This window comes from Aspergillus thermomutatus, assembly GCF_002237265.1.
Source record: "Aspergillus thermomutatus strain HMR AF 39 chromosome Unknown NODE_400, whole genome shotgun sequence".
Taxonomy (NCBI): Eukaryota; Fungi; Ascomycota; class Eurotiomycetes; order Eurotiales; family Aspergillaceae; genus Aspergillus; species Aspergillus thermomutatus.
In genome coordinates this window covers 1-18,365 of record NW_020798450.1, presented here as the reverse complement: position 1 = coordinate 18,365, position 18,365 = coordinate 1, and the positions used below count along the sequence as shown (strand labels likewise).

At 51.5% G+C, this 18,365-nt stretch overlaps 2 protein-coding genes across 2 annotated transcripts; both read right to left on the bottom strand.

Annotated features, from left to right (window-relative positions):
• Positions 1-654: 654 nt before the first annotated feature.
• On the bottom strand, positions 655-8,101 carry CDV56_101741 (uncharacterized protein; the record flags this gene model as incomplete). The annotated part of the gene is made up of 4 exons (XM_026755360.1): positions 655-3,065; positions 3,119-4,847; positions 4,913-5,893; positions 6,320-8,101. 4 exons carry the CDS (start codon positions 8,099-8,101, stop codon positions 655-657), a joined length of 6,903 nt encoding a protein of 2,300 aa, XP_026609852.1.
• Positions 8,102-9,408: 1,307 nt separating this feature from the next.
• Positions 9,409-13,058, bottom strand: CDV56_101009 (uncharacterized protein; the record flags this gene model as incomplete). The annotated part of the gene is made up of 2 exons (XM_026754628.1): positions 9,409-12,948; positions 13,017-13,058. 2 exons carry the CDS (start codon positions 13,056-13,058, stop codon positions 9,409-9,411), a joined length of 3,582 nt encoding a protein of 1,193 aa, XP_026609851.1.
• Between the last annotated feature and the right edge of the window lie 5,307 nt (positions 13,059-18,365).

Below are 18,365 nucleotides of genomic sequence, written 5' to 3'. Positions count from 1 at the left end.
CTACCTCCCTCCCTACCTCCCTACCTCTCTGCCTACCTCTCTCCGTGCCTTGCTTAATATTATATATATTCCCCTGATAATTTATCATATATATACTAAACCACTGATTATGCTGAAATATTCTTATACTAACCTAACCTATACTATATATATCCATCCTGCTGATCTTATGCCCTACCTTTCTGCTGGCCTTGCTCCCTACTATGCTGCCTGCCTCTCTACCTACCATGGTGCCTACCTCATGCGGTGCCTCCTACCATACCATGCTTTCTACCTTGCACGGCGCCTCTCTCCCTATCTCCCTACCTTACCTGACGCCTCTCTCCCTACTATCTTCGGTTCCTCACCCCCTACCATACTACCTACCTCCTGCAGTACCTCTCTTGCTACCTCTCTTGCTACCTCTCTTGCTACCTCTCTTGCTACCTCTCTTGCTACCTGACATGGTGCCTCTCTACTGGCTTTACTCCCTACCTTGGTCCCTATGTATTTGCCTACCTCTTGGCCTACCTTACATGGTGGCTTACTACTTACCTGGCTTAATATTATATTTCCCCCTCATAATTCATCTGGCGAATATATATATGCATGGATATGAAACCACTGCTTACACTGATATATTCATCTACTAAACCCATATATATATCCATCCTATTAATCCTTAATCTCCTGGCATAACCGCCATAACCAACAAAATGATACAAATAACTGGCTGTGCCCCTCCTGGTTGGGGTGGGCCTGCCCTAAAAACTGGACCACCTGGGCCTCATCCTGCCCATTAACCCCCATTCCCTGCAACCGGCGCTGCCATATGGGCTTAATCTGGCCCTGCCATGGCCCGAACAACATCATGGCCACCATGGGGATTAAAAACCCGCGGTATTCACATGGATGGCCCGGCTCCCACCCATGGCATATGGATTGGGGCATGCCACACGAATAACATGCGCTATATGGGGCATATTGGACCTGCCGCCGCACGCGAATCATCCATGCCCGTGCGGCCTGGCTGTGGGGCTGATGACATGAATATAACTCATGGCTACTATCATACCCCTGCATGGCGCATATATAACATTGGTCCCGCCACTGCATGCACTCCGCCTGGGCCATCTCCTCATCTAAACCCTGCTGGGTCCGATGCTTCTGCTGCTGGATATCCATGGCGGCCCACTGCTGGGCCTGGGCCTGCTGGACATGCCATACACCTATGGGAATGGATGGCTGGCTGCAAAATGAATCATGGGATGATGTGGGACTGGCTGATGCTGCTGGGGCCTCGCGCGGGGCCTTGGGGGGTGTCTCCCTCTGGATCATGCTGCCTGCTTCACACGGGGCTGCTGGGGGTGCATCCCTCCCTACCATCCTCCCTGCCTCACGCGGGGCCTCGCTGGCGCCCTCACGCGGCACCTGGCTGCGGCTAACCTGGGGTCGCTGCCTCCCTGCCTCGCACGGGGCCTCCGGGCTTGCATCCCTCTGGATCATGCTGCCGGCCTCACGCGGCACCTGGCTGCGGCCGACCCCGGGTGGATCCACCTCCCGCCCCTCCCAATCGGGGTCACACCCGTCACACGCCTGCTCGGCCCCATCCTGATCCTGGCAATGCTGACGCTGGTACCCATCTACCACCCCGTCCAAATACTGATCTAACACCACCCGGCGACACCCAACCCCTTCCACCACCCCCATGTACTCTGCTACTCGCTCCTGATCCTCCGCGGATACCCCCTCCATCCACGGTGCTGGCGCACCCCATCCAGCCGGTTGAATGATGATCGCCTCGCTCTGCTGGCCATCCCGTCCTGCTCGGCCACTTTCTTGCGCATAATCTAACAACGTCCGCGGTGTGCCAATGTGGATGATGCTGCGGATATTGGGGATGTCCACCCCCATTCCTAATGCGCTCGTGGCTGCGATGACTGGACTACCTCCCATGAATCGGTCCAACACCCCGGCCTTGTCCAGCTGGTCGCTATAATACGCCTCGCACCCCAATACCCGCGCCATGGCTGTCACCTGCCCAATGATATTCGCATATATGATCACCTTGCCACCGGCCGCCCGTTGAATACGGTCCTGAATGAATGCCACCACAGCCTCACTCTCAATCCACTGGTACGGACCCCGGCCGACCCCCGTCAACACGGGGCGCCATACCCGGTATGCCACGTTCGGACGGCTCGTCCGGGCCCGGTAAATGGTCACGGCGGTCCGATCATGCTTCATCCGCCGGCATAACTCATCCTCCATGCTCGGGGGCAACGTGGCGGTCAACCATACCATCTGGGTGCGGGCCTGCACTAATTTCCCTAACTGGGCCATCCGTGGACGAAAATCCCGCTGGTCGTTCAACACCACATGGCATTCGTCGATGACAATGCGGTCTAATCGCCGCGTCCACCGCAATCGATTCAAAAATGTGTGGAAATCGGGGCTCACTGCGGATTCGGGGGTCACCAACACGATCGACGCGGCGTCGGGGGGACATCGGCTCTCCCATGCCACGCATGAAATGCCCAGCTGCTGGCACCGCCGCGTCATATCTGCCCTTAATGCGACGAGCGGCACCACCACCACGGTCGTGCCGCCGGGCGTGGCGAACGCGGGCACCATGAACAACATGCTCTTGCCGCCCCCGGTCGGCATCACCGCAACCACGGGGCTCTCCCCCCGCTGGATGGCCCGGATGGCCGGGTCCTGCACCCCCCGGAACCGCATGGTGGGCTGCCCGGTCATTCGCTGCGCGGCTGCTTCCATATCCATGGTGGCCAGCTGGTGGCGGCGCTCGATGCGACTGACCTCGGCTTCATCCTCCCATGGCGCTCGTTTGCGCTTGCCTAATATCGATGGTGCGGTGGCTGCGGATGCAAACCCCAAAAACTGATGCCAGTCGGTGCTGGATAACCGGAACATCTCGCGCCGGTGGTTGGTGCTGCCAGCTTGTTCGTGGATACTTCGACCGTACACCATGCCTGCGACATGGGATGAATGGGCGGCCTGCAAGTCAGCAATGTGGCCGATCCACTGCTCATCATCCATAAACTCCTCAGCATCTGCATCCATGGCTGCTGGTGTGTGGTCGGCCTCTTGCACATTATTGGAAATGCAGTGGATGGACGTAAAAACCGGCGGCTGATGCCGATGGCGATGTCCCGATATGCCGCAATGTGGATGGCAGTCCCTAATCGGGTGCGTGTTTCCCGTTTCAATGCCTCCCGGAACCGCTCGGATGACCATTCACGGCCGGTGCCTGGATCGGGGCCCCATAACCATGCCGTGTGGGCGACGGTCCTACTCTGGGATGTCTGGGATGTCTGGGATGTCTGGTTGCTCTGGTTGCTCTGGTTGCTCTGGTTCGTCTGGTTCGTCTGGTTCGTCTGGTTCGTCTGGTTCGTCTGGTTCGTCTGTGATGCCGCTGCCTGTGATGCCGCTGCCTGTGATGCCGCTGCCTGTGATGCCGCTGCCTGTGATGCCGCTGCCTGTGATGCCGCTGCCTGTGATGCCGCTCCCTGCGCTGCCTGCGCGGCGTCCCATGCAGCTAACTGCTCTACAAACGGCAACACCAACCACATATACCACACCACTAACTCCCCGACCTCCCGCGGCACATATCGATGGATGATCTTGACATCATTGCTGGTGTGGAACCCCTTGTGATATGCCGTCACAAACGTCACCATGCCGTCTTCAATATATATGTTCCGGCGCATGCTATTCGCGGTGTTGCTATGTTGAATGCTTAACAACTCTGGGGCGCGTGCTGGCGCTCCTGCGGTGACGTGGACTAAAACTGCTAACTTCTCCTTGAATTGAGCCACGCGTTGCCAATACTGTCGGATTGCGGGGGAATGGAATCGACCGCCCCGCATGAACTCCCGTTGCACGGTCGGCTCGGCCCGTACCCGGTCGATCATCCAGCGGGGCCCATCCACGGGCCACTGGGTCCGTGCGTCCTGCAAAAAATTCCATCCGCGCTGACTCTGGCTCGGGTCATCGTACAATGCTGTCCATGGAATGGGGGGCATCTGGTCATGGCCCTTCATGCATAACTGGTATAATATTTCCCGCGTCGCAGTCACCAAACCATGGATGAATCCCCGAAAATCACCCATGGTGAATTGCATCTGTTGGTATAATAACTGGTCCTCACCCATCCACGTCACATGCCCGGGGGCGGTGGTGTTGTAATGCACCTTCAACCCATATGTGCGCCAATCCAGCAACGTTTCCATGGGGCCATGGGTGCCGCGGATCATGAACTGGTGCATCATCCACGTCACCTGCTCCTGGAATGGTCGACGGCCCTGCCGGTGCATATCCACTGCGGGCAATGCATCATCACTGCGGATGGGTGATGGGGGTGATGACTGCACTGCGGTGGCATAATCGCTATCATATCCCTCATCAATCTCTCCTAATGAGTCATCGGCACTAGACAACACCCATTCCGCACTGGCGTCCTTCCTCCCCCAAATCTGAATGATCTCCGACGGATTCGGATCCATCCATAATGCCTTCTGCACCACCATGAACCGCGCAATCTTGATCACCTGGGATAATATCGGGGGATAACTCTCGGGGTCGCGCCAGCCGGTCTCCCCCTGGCCTAACACCGCCATGGCGCAGACTAATACACTCTCATATTCATGGCTGCGATGGCGCTGGTTCAGCAACTCAATGCAAAACTCCAAGCATGCTTTTTCAATCTCTGTCAAGATCCACGGCTGCATCTGGGGATTATCCTCCATCGGGTCGGGGCTGCTGCGTCGGGGATGGCCAGTAAGCTCCCATAACTTGCACCATTTCTTGCGCTGTCGCGCTGTCGCGCAGTCATCCCATATTTCGGACTGGTCCAATCATGCAGGGCCTGCGTGCGGGCGATAAATGCCAATATCTGCTGCCATGAGTGCACATGCCTCTTGATCGCGGTGGCATCCATATATGCCAATAATGGCCGGTACGGCATCTGGCCTTTCTGCGATCGAACGGCTTCCATGCGGATGGCTTGACCACATTGTTGGACTGTCTTCTGGGCTTTTCGAGTGACCTCCTCCATGGTGTCCCAGATCACTAGCACGCGCTGCTCAGTCGCATCCATGGTATCTTCCTTTGGTGCCACCACGCAGTCACGCATATCTTTGTCCGCGACGTCCTTTAAATAATTCGGCCAGCCCGTCATCCGCAGCCATGGGTTGGCATCGGTGAGCTCACTGGCCTGGATGACCCGATCAGCCTTGGCCTGCGCCTGGGCCTGCTCCCATGCCTGGATCACTGCATCGACTGTGGCCTGGACGTGGTGGGCGGGCGCCGTCCTGGGTTGCTCCTCGGGCTGCTGGTTCGGGCACGGCACCCAGATGTAATGGGACCCTTTTCGGGACGGGAAAAACCGCTGGCAGGTCACCACCTGATATCCCTGCTGGATCGCGATCTGCGCCTGTTCCTGCTCCTGTGGGTGTGATCGACCCCTATGATTTGGTGCTGTCCATCCATGATGTTCGCGCCAATGCCGTTTTAATGTATCGAGTGAACGGGTGATGAATTGGCAATCGGCCAGGTCTCGCTGGCACAATAACCCATCGGGGTATTCATCCAGGTGTGGAATTGACTGGGCGATCCGACTGGGCCATTGAACTGCTTGGGGGTCATGCTCGACACCCTCCCATGTCTGGATGACCTGATGAATCTGCTTCGCAGTGGCCTGGGGTAATCGATGGGCTTTCCCCCGGAGATGGCTTTCCACCTCAGCCGGCCACACGCCATGGCGGCAGGTCCGGCAGATAATGATCGGTGGCTGGGGAAGCTGGATGAAAATCTGCTCTTCTATTCTGAATGATGATGTGTACTGATATACTGGCTTGAAATCGAATGGGTGAATGATGATGGGGTTCAACCCCTGAATATTTTGTTCGTGGGCATTGCTTTTTCTATCCGGGGGAACTTGAACCACACCAAATCCTGGGTATTAAACATGCCCTTACCACGCCTGCAAATCATCGAATCTAACACTGAAATTTAGCTGGATAACTCGGAACTAGCATACCAGCGAGCTGGCTAAATTTAAAATGCCTACAACCATATCTGGAGCCATGGTGTTCATGGGTAATGCTTTTCGGATCCACACTGTTCTGCGGGAACTTGAACCACATCAAAATTCCGTGCATTAACCACACTCTCACCACATCCTCAAATCATCGAATTCCACATTGAAATTTGGCTAAATAATGCTGAATTGGCCAACCAGCAAGTAGTCTAAATTTGAAATGTGTATGACTCCATCTGGCGCCACGACCCTACCCCAGATGGATTTGTTGGCCCCTACCCCAATATCACTGCCGCTATACCGCTCTGGGCTAAACCCTAGCTCGGTGTCAAGTACAGTCGCCGCCCCCTGTGGAATAGCCAGCTTCTCCTTAAATTGCGCCACGCGCTGCCAATACTGTCGGATTAATGGGGTATGGAACCAGCCGCCCCGCATAAACTGCTCCTGCATGGGCGGCTCGGCCCGTACCCGGTCGATCATCCAGCGGGACCCATCCACGGGCCACTGCGTCCGTGCGTCCCGCAAAAAATTCCACCCACGCTGACTCTGGCTCGGGTCGTCGTACAACGCCGTCCATGGAATGGGCGGCATCTGGTCATGATCCTTGCTGCATAACTGGCATAATATGTCCTGTGTTGCAGTCGTCAATCCGTGAACGAATCCCCGGAAATTGCCCATGGTGAATTGCATCTGTTGGTACAATAACTGGTCCTCACCCATCCATGTCACATGCCCGGGGGCGGTGGTGTTGTAATGCACCTTCAACCCATATGTGCGCCAATCCAGCAACGTTTCCATGGGGCCATGGGTGCCGCGGATCATGAACTGGTGCATCATCCACGTCACCTGCTCCTGGAATGGTCGACAGCCCTGCTGGCGCATATCTACTGCGGGCAATGCATCATCACTGCGGATGGATGATGGCGGTGATGACTGCACTGCGGTGGCATGATCGCTATCATATCCCTCATCAATCTCTCCTAATGAGTCATCGGCACTGGACAACACCCATTCCGCACTGGCGTCCTTCCTCCCCCAAATCTGAATGATCTCGGACGGGTTCGGATCCATCCATAATGCCTTCTGGACCACCATGAACCGCGCGATCTTGATCACCTGCGATAATATCGGGGGATAACTCTCGGGGTCGCGCCAGCCGGTCTCCCCCTGGCCTAACACCGCCATGGCGCAGACTAATGCACTCTCATATTCCTGGCTGCGATGGCGCTGGTTCAGCAACTCAATGCAAAACTCCAAGCATGCTTTTTTCCTGTCATCCATGATCCATGGCTCCATCTGGGGGTCCTCCACTGGGCTGCTGCGCGGGGGATGGCTAGTAAGCTCCCACAACTTACACCATTTTCGGCGCTGTCGCGCTGTCATCCCATATTTTGGACTTGTCCAATCATGCGGGACCTGCGTCCGGGCGATGAATGTTAATATCTGCTGCCATGGGTGCACATGCCTCTTGATCGCCGACTCGTCCATATACGCTAATAATGGCCGGTATGGCATCTGCCCTTTCTGTGTCCGAACCGCTTCCATGCGGATGGCTTGGCCACATCGCTGGACTGTCTGCTGACTCTTTCGCGCGACCTGTTCCATGGTGTTCCAGATCAGCTGCACCCGCTGTTCGGTTGCGTCCATGACATCTTCCTCCGGCGCCGCCACGCAGTCACGCATATCCTTCTCCGCGATGCCCGTCAAGTAATCTGGCCATCCTGTCATCCGCAGCCATGGGTTGGCATCGGTGAGCTCACTGGCCTGGGCGGTCCGATGGGCGTTTGTCTGCGCCTGTGCCTGCTCCCACGCCTGCAACATCTCATCCACTGTGGCCTGAACCTGGTCACTGGATGGTGGTGTTTCGTGACCATCTGGATAGCGGATGTGGATATAATGGGATCCTCGTCCAGTGGGAAACACCTGCTGCCATGAGACGCATTGGAACGATTGCTGTAGCTCTGCCTCCCCCGCAGCCTTTGCATTCTGGCTCACACGTCCACGGTGGGTCTGTTGGGACCATTGATGGGAAATACGCCAGTGCTTGCGAATAGACCCCATGGTGGATGCGATAAAATGGCATTGCGGGTCCCTCCGGCACAGCAAGCCACTTGGTTGGCATGGTAATATAGGCAGCGGCTCATCTAAAGCATGGGGAATCTGAATGTCATCACTGTCCTGTATAATATCATCCCATTGGATGATAGCCTGGGCCACCTGGCTAGCAACTTGATGCTTGAGATGATGCTTCTTTTTCAAGTGCTGTTCGACTTCTCGAGGCCGCACAGCATACTTGCATTGGCGACAAAGAAGAATGCGTAAGATAGGCACCTTTTCAAATAATTGCTTTTCCATAGCTAATACCCACAGTGAGTTAATAATGATGAGAATGATGGGATGATGGGATGAACTACGAACAATAAGATGAATGATTTTCCCCTGAGTTGACTGATCACTCAGTATTTGCTATCCTAAACTAACAGTCGGACCACACCCCAACAGATTTCCCTCTTTGCCCCGGACCTTTTCATACCCACATCATACCTTCATTTCTCAATGAAATAGACTCCGGAGCGAGAAGTCAAGAGATAAATACCAACTCTATAATCCCTTAAATTATGAGCATGTTCGGCATGCTGTAGCTATTGTAACCATGCACAGAAGTATAAACCAACCATGTGCTCTCCTCTGACGGTCACAGCCAATCAGCACCCATCTCCTAAGCAAACCCTAGACCAACCACAATCTTGGTCTCCCGCCCCTTGTAGGATAGGGTCGCCGCCCCTTGTGGAATAGGGTTCCCTGCTCATGTTGTGGTTGTGGTGAGCAGTTGAAGTTGATATAGTTTGGTATTAAAGTTTGGGCGGCATCTTAGCGCTGCCGAGACCCACAAACCTTATTTTCAGATTGCGGGAACTTAGCCAGTTTGAAACTGGGGTGGATCGGCATGTGGGTCGGCTCAGGCGGGGCCTGCATGCCAGGTGGGCGCGAATCCGTGGGCGAGAAACTCAAATGCTGCCTTAGGAACAGGGATTTCTGTAAAGAACTACTCTAGCTTAGGCACCCGCTAGTAATGACTCTGTTCAGAATACTAGAATGAAAGAGAATATTATATATTTAATTATTATGATCCACCCAGTGATTTACCGTTGCATTAACCTCTTCTTTCTCTGCCTGTTGTTTAGAATATGATATGGATTCCCAGTAATAGTCACGTTACCTGGCGGTGGCGGGAGAGAATAGTTCTCATCCACCGGTGGGATATCAAGAAGGAGTAGAAGAGAGAATGAATGATGAGGAAGTCGACGTAGTTGAGGAGCAAGATCTTTAATTATACGATCGTGCATATAAGGGCCCATCCACCCCTTTCAATCCTCACAAATAATCTCAAACATCCGTCTCTCGATACGCTGAATGTACTCCTCTAAACGTGTTTTCTGAGGCTCGATACCCTCTTCATCAGATGTTTGCTGATCCGCATCTACCTGCACCTCAGGCTCTGTGTCAGAGAAATAGTCAGGTACTGTGGAATGGCGGTGACGGCGCTGAAAACACTGCTGACGATGCTGGAGAATCTCGTATTTATATAATGCTGGCTGAAGCATCCGGCTGCACGCTGATATAGACCATGTCTCAACAGGGCCTGTAATTGGGTTGAATGGATTCTCAACCCGCTCCTGAATCTCAAATATTACTCGAGACGGTTGGCGCCCCGACGGACGTGGCGTCCAGGTTCGAGAATTCCACTGAGTACGTAGCTCGGTCAGATGCTGATACAGGTCGCTATCAGAGAGATGAAGAAGTCGTTGCTCCGGTTGAATAGTATAGTCGAGATGGGAGAGGGAGGGTCGAGATGGGCCCCAATGATCGATAGGATGATGTTTGATATAGGAGGCCGGAAAGGGCTTCTCAAAGGAATCGAGTTCCTTATAATAAAGGTCTAGACCGCGGTGAACACTGGACCACCACATAACCTGACCACTCTCTTTGGATTTTCGCATGAAACTATTGTTTTGGGGATAGGGCAGCATCCAATGGCTCTGAATAAAGGAGGCTTTCAGACTTTGCTTCCACTCATGAGCAGCGTCCTTTCCTTGGATCAGTGTGATAATCTCAAAGCTCTTTTGATATAAGAGCCGATAGGGCTTATTATCCCATCCTTTCCGTTTAAATCGTCCGTCACGCCATTCCCAGAGCCATGTAAATAGGACATCAATGTGCTTGACCGCCATACGATTTCCCGAAGCAATGTGTGGAGGCCGGAATCGGGCCTGAAGCGCGTTTTCCAGACTGGGCCAGCATAGCGGGACCTCACCTGCCAGTGCGGCGGTAGCTGACTCTTTATTCAGAAGTGGCTTAATCTGAGCAAAGACATCCTTGCGGAAGGCGCGTAAACAGAGCTGACGAAGATATTTCTGAAGATATTCCTGACAAGTTAGAATACTGCTGAACTCGGTCATCCACTGATGGATCTGGCTGATCTGAATAAAGTCCACGCGGACATCCCAAACTTGGGAGTAGCGGGCGTGATACGCGGCTTGCAGCGAGGGATTATTAAATTGTATGAACTGCGCGGCGGGCTGGCGGAACACCATCATCTCCCAGTCGATCTTATCAAGAAACCAGCCGTATCCGGATTGCTGCATATTCCGCTGAAACCCTAGCCCCTCGCAGCGGCGAAGGCCGTCGGGCTGGGTTGGATCTGGGCGAAACCAGACATCTCGCCAGCAGCCCGATACCCGCTCGAGAAGACCCCCCGAGTAAGAGAACAGGAGACAGCGAAGGAACATCAACATCATCCGTGTATGTTCCCAGGTCATAAAATGCCGGTCATTAAGGCTGTAGACCATCTCAAAGCCCACACAGAACTTGTTAATATTCCATCGGAACCATCGAAGGAGCGTAGAGGTTGGAAGGGCATAGAAACTCTCCAAGGAATCAGGAATTCTCAGAAATGGGGTCGTCAACTGTCCCCGGTCCTGGAATTCTCGCATGATTTGATCGAATAGCGTCCGAGACACGCGGTGCTCTTCTCGCAGGCCGAAGACCTTCTGGATTGAGCCTTGAAGGGCGGCATGACACCGTTGCTTTGTGGTCAGGTAGGCGCGATTCAGAGCGATGGGATTATGGCTCAGACCGCCCCCGACAGTTTGCCAGGTCTTTCGGAGCTTCGGATCGAGCGCCAGGGTCTCCAAACCGGAGTTGGTAAAAGGATAGATATTGCCTGCGGTAAAGACCTCTTTCACGCTGGCGTAGAACTGGCTGTAGAAAAGACCAGCTTGCCGGTGCGGCGATGATCGCCGGGTTTCCAAGGTGAGGCTGCCGGTATCCTCAAGCATACTGATCGGGTAGAATCGCTGAAGGGCATGGGGAGCATCCGGTGGCTGTTTGCTATGAATCCACTGGCTATAGGCGTCTAGGCAGCATCGCCGCCAGAGCAACGTCTGCGGCTGGCTCTCAGAGGGCTCGAATACAGCCGTCGGGCATGTTTCCTTTCCAATATCATAGAAGAACGGCTCCGAGAGATAGGTCTCGTGGACGGCATTCTGCCAGTGCTGTTGAAAGCCCTCGATCAGATCGGCCAACGTATGCGCCTTGGTCAGGGTCTTCAGGTTTTTCCCCTCAATCAGGATCTTTATGTCCTGGAACTGATGGAAGCCTGGGCGTTGGGTCGCCTCGAGAATCTGTTCCCAGACGGTGGTGAGCGCCTCGGGAGGAAGAAAGTAAAAGAGAAGCTGCTCGCGTACGACTAGATCAACTCGCTGCGACCGCATTTCCACGCCACGGGCAGTGGCGTTGAGCCGACTGTGATCAAAGCTAGATGGGTAGTGTTGGACAAGGTGGCCCAAATGACAGCGATTGATAATTGGGAGGAGAATATCGTCCGTCCATTGCTTGAAATCCTGGTCTAACAGACGGCTGGATTGCTGATTTTCACGGTATAGTCGGGGAAAGAGCAGATATAGAGAAATATCCTCAAACCCGATCAGGCGGCCAAAGGTATAGTGCGGGACTTGATGAACAGGTCGGCGAATGGTATGGGCCTGCCCATTCAGGTCGTGATACTGCACCGAAATCGGATTTAAATGTAGGCCTGACTGGAGATCAGAGACAGGCACCTGCATAGGATACCATCGGATCCCATGACGAGCCACTGCCAAACTACTCACGAATCCACCCACACTATCAATATCTAACGTGACTTCTAATGTAGGGTCCGGGCGATGGTCGGCTGACAAACAGAGATGTGTTGGTAATTGGTCTGGCTGCCCAGGATCTATTCCGCAGAAGACCTGTTGTTTCCGCTGCTTAGTTACTCTCTGAGCGAGATTGGACTCGCGGGTAGCGATCGTGGTTGAGCTCAGCACGTCCGGAAAGTCTCCGTCTGTGTTGATATGGTCTAGATAGTCCGCAAGCGCTGTATGAATCAGATGTGCCTCTTGATGCGCCGTGTGTGCCTGCTCATGGCATTGATGACAACAGCCATGATGCTGATAGAGCTGGTCTGCGAGAGCACGTGCAAGCGTGCAGATATCCTCGCCAGGTCTGATAATAGGTGGTAGGGGGACTCGAATCTCAATATTCAAATGATTAACAACACGGCGTCGCTCACTGCGCGTCCGTGGGGATCGTAGGACTGGGGTTTCTGGCTCAGGACTGGCAGCAGCCTCGAAATGGCCTAAAGGAAGAGGCGGCTCATCAATATGTAAATGGTCATCTTCGAGCTCAATAGGCGCTAGACCAGGACTCAGCGGCGGTAGAAGCTCCTCCAGTTCATGGGTCACCGACGGCTCCCCTGTGCCAGTAAGATGAGTGATAGGGGGATGGGGATCAGCGACTATAGATGGACCAGCAGAGTAGAATTCATCAAAGAAGGTGGTCCGTTTCGCAGCCTGAGCGGCCTGTCGCTGGTTTCATTGCTGGGTGATCTTTGCGGCCTGTTGTTCTTGGGCAGAGCTATATTTGGAGGGCCGACCGCGCTTTCTGGTGGAGATAGAATCTGGGGGCGACATAACATTGTAGTAATGTTGAACGAGACTTAGAGAGGTAAAGAGATATAGAGATATTTAGAAAGAGAGATTTCATCTATTAAGGGTTGAGATCACTGGGATTATAAAAAGGGGTAAGGAGAAAGAGCCTGTGGTGGGGTAAATAGATATATCATATTGTTCCTGACTTATATATTCCCGACTTATACAGAGTATATTCCCGACTTATATGTTCCGACTTTTGTCTTTGGAAGAGATTGAAGAGATCGAAAAAGAAGCGCTATTATAACTATCTCCCACCTAAGCAAGCTATAGCTAGCTTTTCAGTCATGAGACTTATGAGACTCATGACTGAAAGGCAGCACTTTCTTACTTGCAAGATGACAAGTTTCAGTATGCTAAGAACGCCTGCTAAAAATAGTGCAAGTTCACCTAGAAGTGGTTTAGTTCTGACTTCTGAGGACAAAACCTAAATAGGTTTAGTGTTTTAGTGTTGAGGGCAAAATCCGAAAAGGGTTTAGTTTTGAGGATTTAATTCGGGCGGGATGATTAAGTAATCCTCTCCTGGAAAACCTCGAAAAACCACCAACTTTGAGCAGTAATTGTGAGAGAACTAAGAGAGATATTGAAAATCTAATTGAAAAGTGAGATTAAACAATACCTATTCTATAGGTCTGCAAAATTTGGAGGTGTCCCGACGTTGTTAGAGTTCTAAGTCTAGGCGGATAATGTCTACAGGCATGTTAGGTTGTATCTAAGGTAGACGCCAGTTCACCTAAGGGGGAGATAGATAGTGAGAAAGGTGGTATTATTCATTACCAAGCTAACAACTAAGATAACTAAGAAGAAGAGATGGTAGGAAGAAGGATCTCCCATACCTGGTGACGATGTTATTCTATAGAAAAGCTTGAACTTAGAAGAATATGGAAGGAAACTGGGCTTTCTGGATATTATGGGCCCATTCTGGAACATGTTCTGGGTGATCTGTTAGGTAGCCCAGAAAACCCAGTGTATCTAGATAGTACTATCTAATCATACCATTTATTCTATCTGCAGGAGGGTCAAAATATGATAGATTAATAACTTTAATTTGGCTGCTAGCTGACCGATGTGCCCCCCCCATCTATCATCTGAATATTTTATTTTCTAGACTTGAAGATTTCTATAAGTTAATCATTGCTTACTTTGCTCTCGCCCCTAGCATATATTTTACTATATCTTGATTCTCTGACTCTTTCACTCCATCCTTATTTGAATCTGATAGTATTGATAATTTATAAATATCCTATAAGATAATCTTACACCTGATCTTTCTCATAGCCAACAGAGCTTTAATTTAGATAATAATTATTCTACATTTTGAACTCCGGCACCACCACTGCCCCCCTCCCTCTAGCGCGTCAGGCCTGATTGCAAGAAATCCTACGTGCTTTATACTATGATATTAAAGATGGAATTTATTGAATGGTGGCTTAAAACAGAGTATGGAGTAAAGAAAATAATATATTAGGATAGTAATGGGTGCTCCTCAAGCATGTGGGACAGCTTTAATTAAGTTGCATAGGCCAGTGATGGCAAAGTAAAGCTTATATGCAAGAAATATGGTGGTATTCTTGATTATCCCTATAATAATAAGTATGGCACATCAACTATGGCAAGACATCTAAAAGGATTGTAATGCCATAATTTCTCTACTAATTATATAAAGCAGAAAAGCATTATGTCACTTATATAGGACATAGTAAGCTATCTTAATATCTATTATACATTAACTAATATCAATAGCCACAACGTCTTACAACTATACTAGTTTTCTCTTAGTAAGTATGGGAGGAGAAGCTCCTTACCTTTATAAGCAAGTGCTACCAAAGCCTTATCATGACCTCACAGACGTCTTCCTGAAATCAGAATCTAACAGCTTACCTCCGCACCGAGGCGAATTCAACCATCGGATTGAACTAGACCAGGCGAACAATGTGGGCTACGGCCCTCTGTACAAGATGAATGCAGAAGAGCTGGAGGCTGCAAGAGAGTACATCATTGACAACCTGCATAAAGGCTTCATCGTTCCTAGCAATGCGCCATTTACTTCTCCAATCTTGATGGCAGAGAAACCAGGAGGAGGACTCCATTTCTGCGTTGACTATCAGAAACTTAATGCTATCACAAAAAAAGATCGTTATCCACTACCACTCATCAACGAGGTGTTGGATCGAATATCTCAAGCAAAAATCTTCACTAAGCTGGACATCCGGCAGGGCTTTCACCGGATCCGAATGGACCCTGAATCAGAGGATTTGACGACTTTCCGATCTCAATATGGGAGCTATAAGTATCAAGTGATGCCCTTTAGACTTACAAATGGACCCGCTGCATTCCAAAGATTTGTCAATCATGTCTTCATCGACTGTCTAGATAAGTATTTGACGGCCTTTGTCGACAATCTGCTGATCTACTCAGATAATGAATTAGAACATCAATTGCATGTACGAACAGTGCTGCAACGATTGCGGGAAAATGGATTGCAGGCGTCCTGGAAGAAATGCGAATTCCACGTCACAGAGACGCGGTATCTGGGCTTCATCATCTCTACTAAAGGCATCAAGGTTGATCCCAGGAAGGTAGAAGTCATCCAAAAATGGGCAGTTCCCACAACTGTTAAGGGAGTGCAATCTTTCCTGGGATTTTGCAATTTTTACCGCCGATTCATTGAGGCATATAGCCGGATAGCCAGACCCCTAATCAATCTGACGAAAAGCGACACCCCGTTCAAATGGACCCCAGAGTGCGAAGCAGCTTTCCAGAAGCTGAAGCAGCGGCTGGTATCAGCACCTCTGCTACAACTATATGATCCATCTCTTCCAACGCGAATAGAAACTGATGCTTCTGCAGAGGTTGTCGCAGCAGTGCTATCCCAAAGGCATGGTATTGAAGACTGGCATCCAGTGGCATTCTATTCAAAGACTATGCCCCCAGCAGAGCAGAATTATGACATTCATGATCGAGAGATGCTTGCAATCATCAGAGCCCTTGAGGAATGGCGAGCAAAATTAGAAGGATTACAGCGTACAGAGCCATTTGATGTCTTTTCTGACCACCAAGCCCTGCAGTATTTCATGACGTCTAAACGGCTCAACACACGCCAGGCCCGTTGGGCGGAATTCATCTCTCGATTCCGATTCATCATCCAATACCGTCCAGGACGGTGGAACACTCTTGCGGATGCCCTCTCGCGACCTGCCACAACGCACCAGAAGGGAGAGAATGATCACCATATCCGTACTTTGCTAAAACCCGAATACCTTAGCCCCCAGATAAGGTTAGAGATATCAGCATTATCCGGATCAACAGAGGTAGTCACCAGAGTGCTAGAAGCAAACCGAACAGCAGAGGAATTGGATTCTGGCAGAGAGAAAGCCCGTGCGGCAGCGGATCCCCGATGGACATTGCAAGGAGATCTTCTTCTCTTCCAAGGGAGATTGGTCGTGCCAGATATGGGAGACCTCCGAGCCCAATTGCTGGATGAAATCCACCGTCAACCGTCGACAGCGCATCCAGGGAAGGGGAAGATGAAACAATTGGTCAAGGATCGATACTACTGGACCTCCTGGAGCAAGGATGTTGATCGATATGTGGAGAACTGCCTCATCTGCCAGCGATCAAAGACACAACGTGACTTGCCTCCAGGACTTCTGCAGCCGTTACCAATACCAGATCAACCATGGCAGCACATATCCATGGATTTCCGCTCCTTCCCGCGTTCAAAAAATGAGTTTGATGCGGCCTTTGTAGTCGTTGATCGATTAACTAAACGCCCTGTCGCTGTTCCCTGTTATAAGACCACCACTGCGAAAGACATGGCCCGGCTCTTCCTCCAGTACATCTATCCATGGACAGGGCTGCCCGAAACTATCATATCAGATCGAGGAGGACAATTCATATCAGAGTTCTGGGACGAACTGTGCAAAATCCTTCAAATACAGATTAAATTATCATCAGGCCAGCATCCACAAACAACGGCCAAACAGAAATTATGAACCAGTATATCGCCCAACGCCTGCGACCTTTCGTCAGTTATTACCAGGACGATTGGGATGAATGGTTACCCATCCTGAACTTTGCAGCAGCAGCACTCCCTAGTGATTCTACCGGCCTATCTCCCTTCCTGGTTGAAAGAGGTTACGAACCACGCACGTCATTTGATTGGACGAAAGCCTCCTTACCCCAGACGTTGCAAGTAGATCGTCAAGAGGCCCAACAACTGGCAAGGAGAATGGAACAGATATGGAAGCTAGCAAAATCAAACATGCAGACAGCTCAGCATCGCCAAAAAGTACAGGCAGATAAACACCGCAGAGAGCTGGATTTTGATGTGGGGGTCTATGTTTTGGTCACCACCGCTGACTGGCAGCAAAGCCGCCCGACCCGGAAGCTCAGTGATCAGATGGCAGGTCCGTATCGGATCTTGGAGAAGGTGGGAAATGCTTATCGACTCGAATTGCCGCCTAGCATCAAAGTGCATCCGATCTTTGCGCCTGAAAAATTACGGAAAGCACCAAGCAGCGAACCATTGACAGGGCAGCATCTTGACCCTCCCCCACCCATCGAGGTTCAGGGGCAAGACGAATGGGAAGTTGATGAGATCCTTGCCGTCCGATTACACTACCGCAAGCTGCAATATCGCGTTCGGTGGAAAGGCCATGATACAGACCTGACTTGGTATCCAGCCAACAACTCAAGCACGCCCCAGAACGGATCCGGGACTTCCATGCCCAATATCCTGACCTACCTTGACTCCTGAAACGACTGCCGGAATGGCTACGAGCCGCTGAAAATGGCGAATTCGTCCCTGACCACCCTGACGACGACCGACCACTCGCCGGATCGGGACGATCCCGGCCTAAGGAGGGGGGTGATGTGACAGCCCTCTCAGAGGTTGCTCACATTCTGCCGTACCAGACTGGTGACCGCCATCTTGAAGTGATTCCATATCAAGAGATTCTGTTGGGGATTTTCCGTTTGCTTTGTACAACCAACAGCACCATGATGTCTCACGCTCAAGCCGTACGTAGATTCCCTCTCTTTCCTTCCCTCTTTCTTTTTCTTCTTCTTCTTCTTTCTCAAGCTTAGTATTCACATCCAATGCTACCGTATGTTTCTTACGAATGAGCTGTGTGTGATAGCTACCTTAGCTTTAGGTTAGACTTAATTGTCACACCCTGGGATCCGTCTCTGCTGTTCTCTGCTAGTCAACTACTTTGGGAAGGGGTGATATAGTCCCTGGACTATATCCGATACTTGCCTGAGGCCTACCGACCAGGTAGCCTGACGATGCA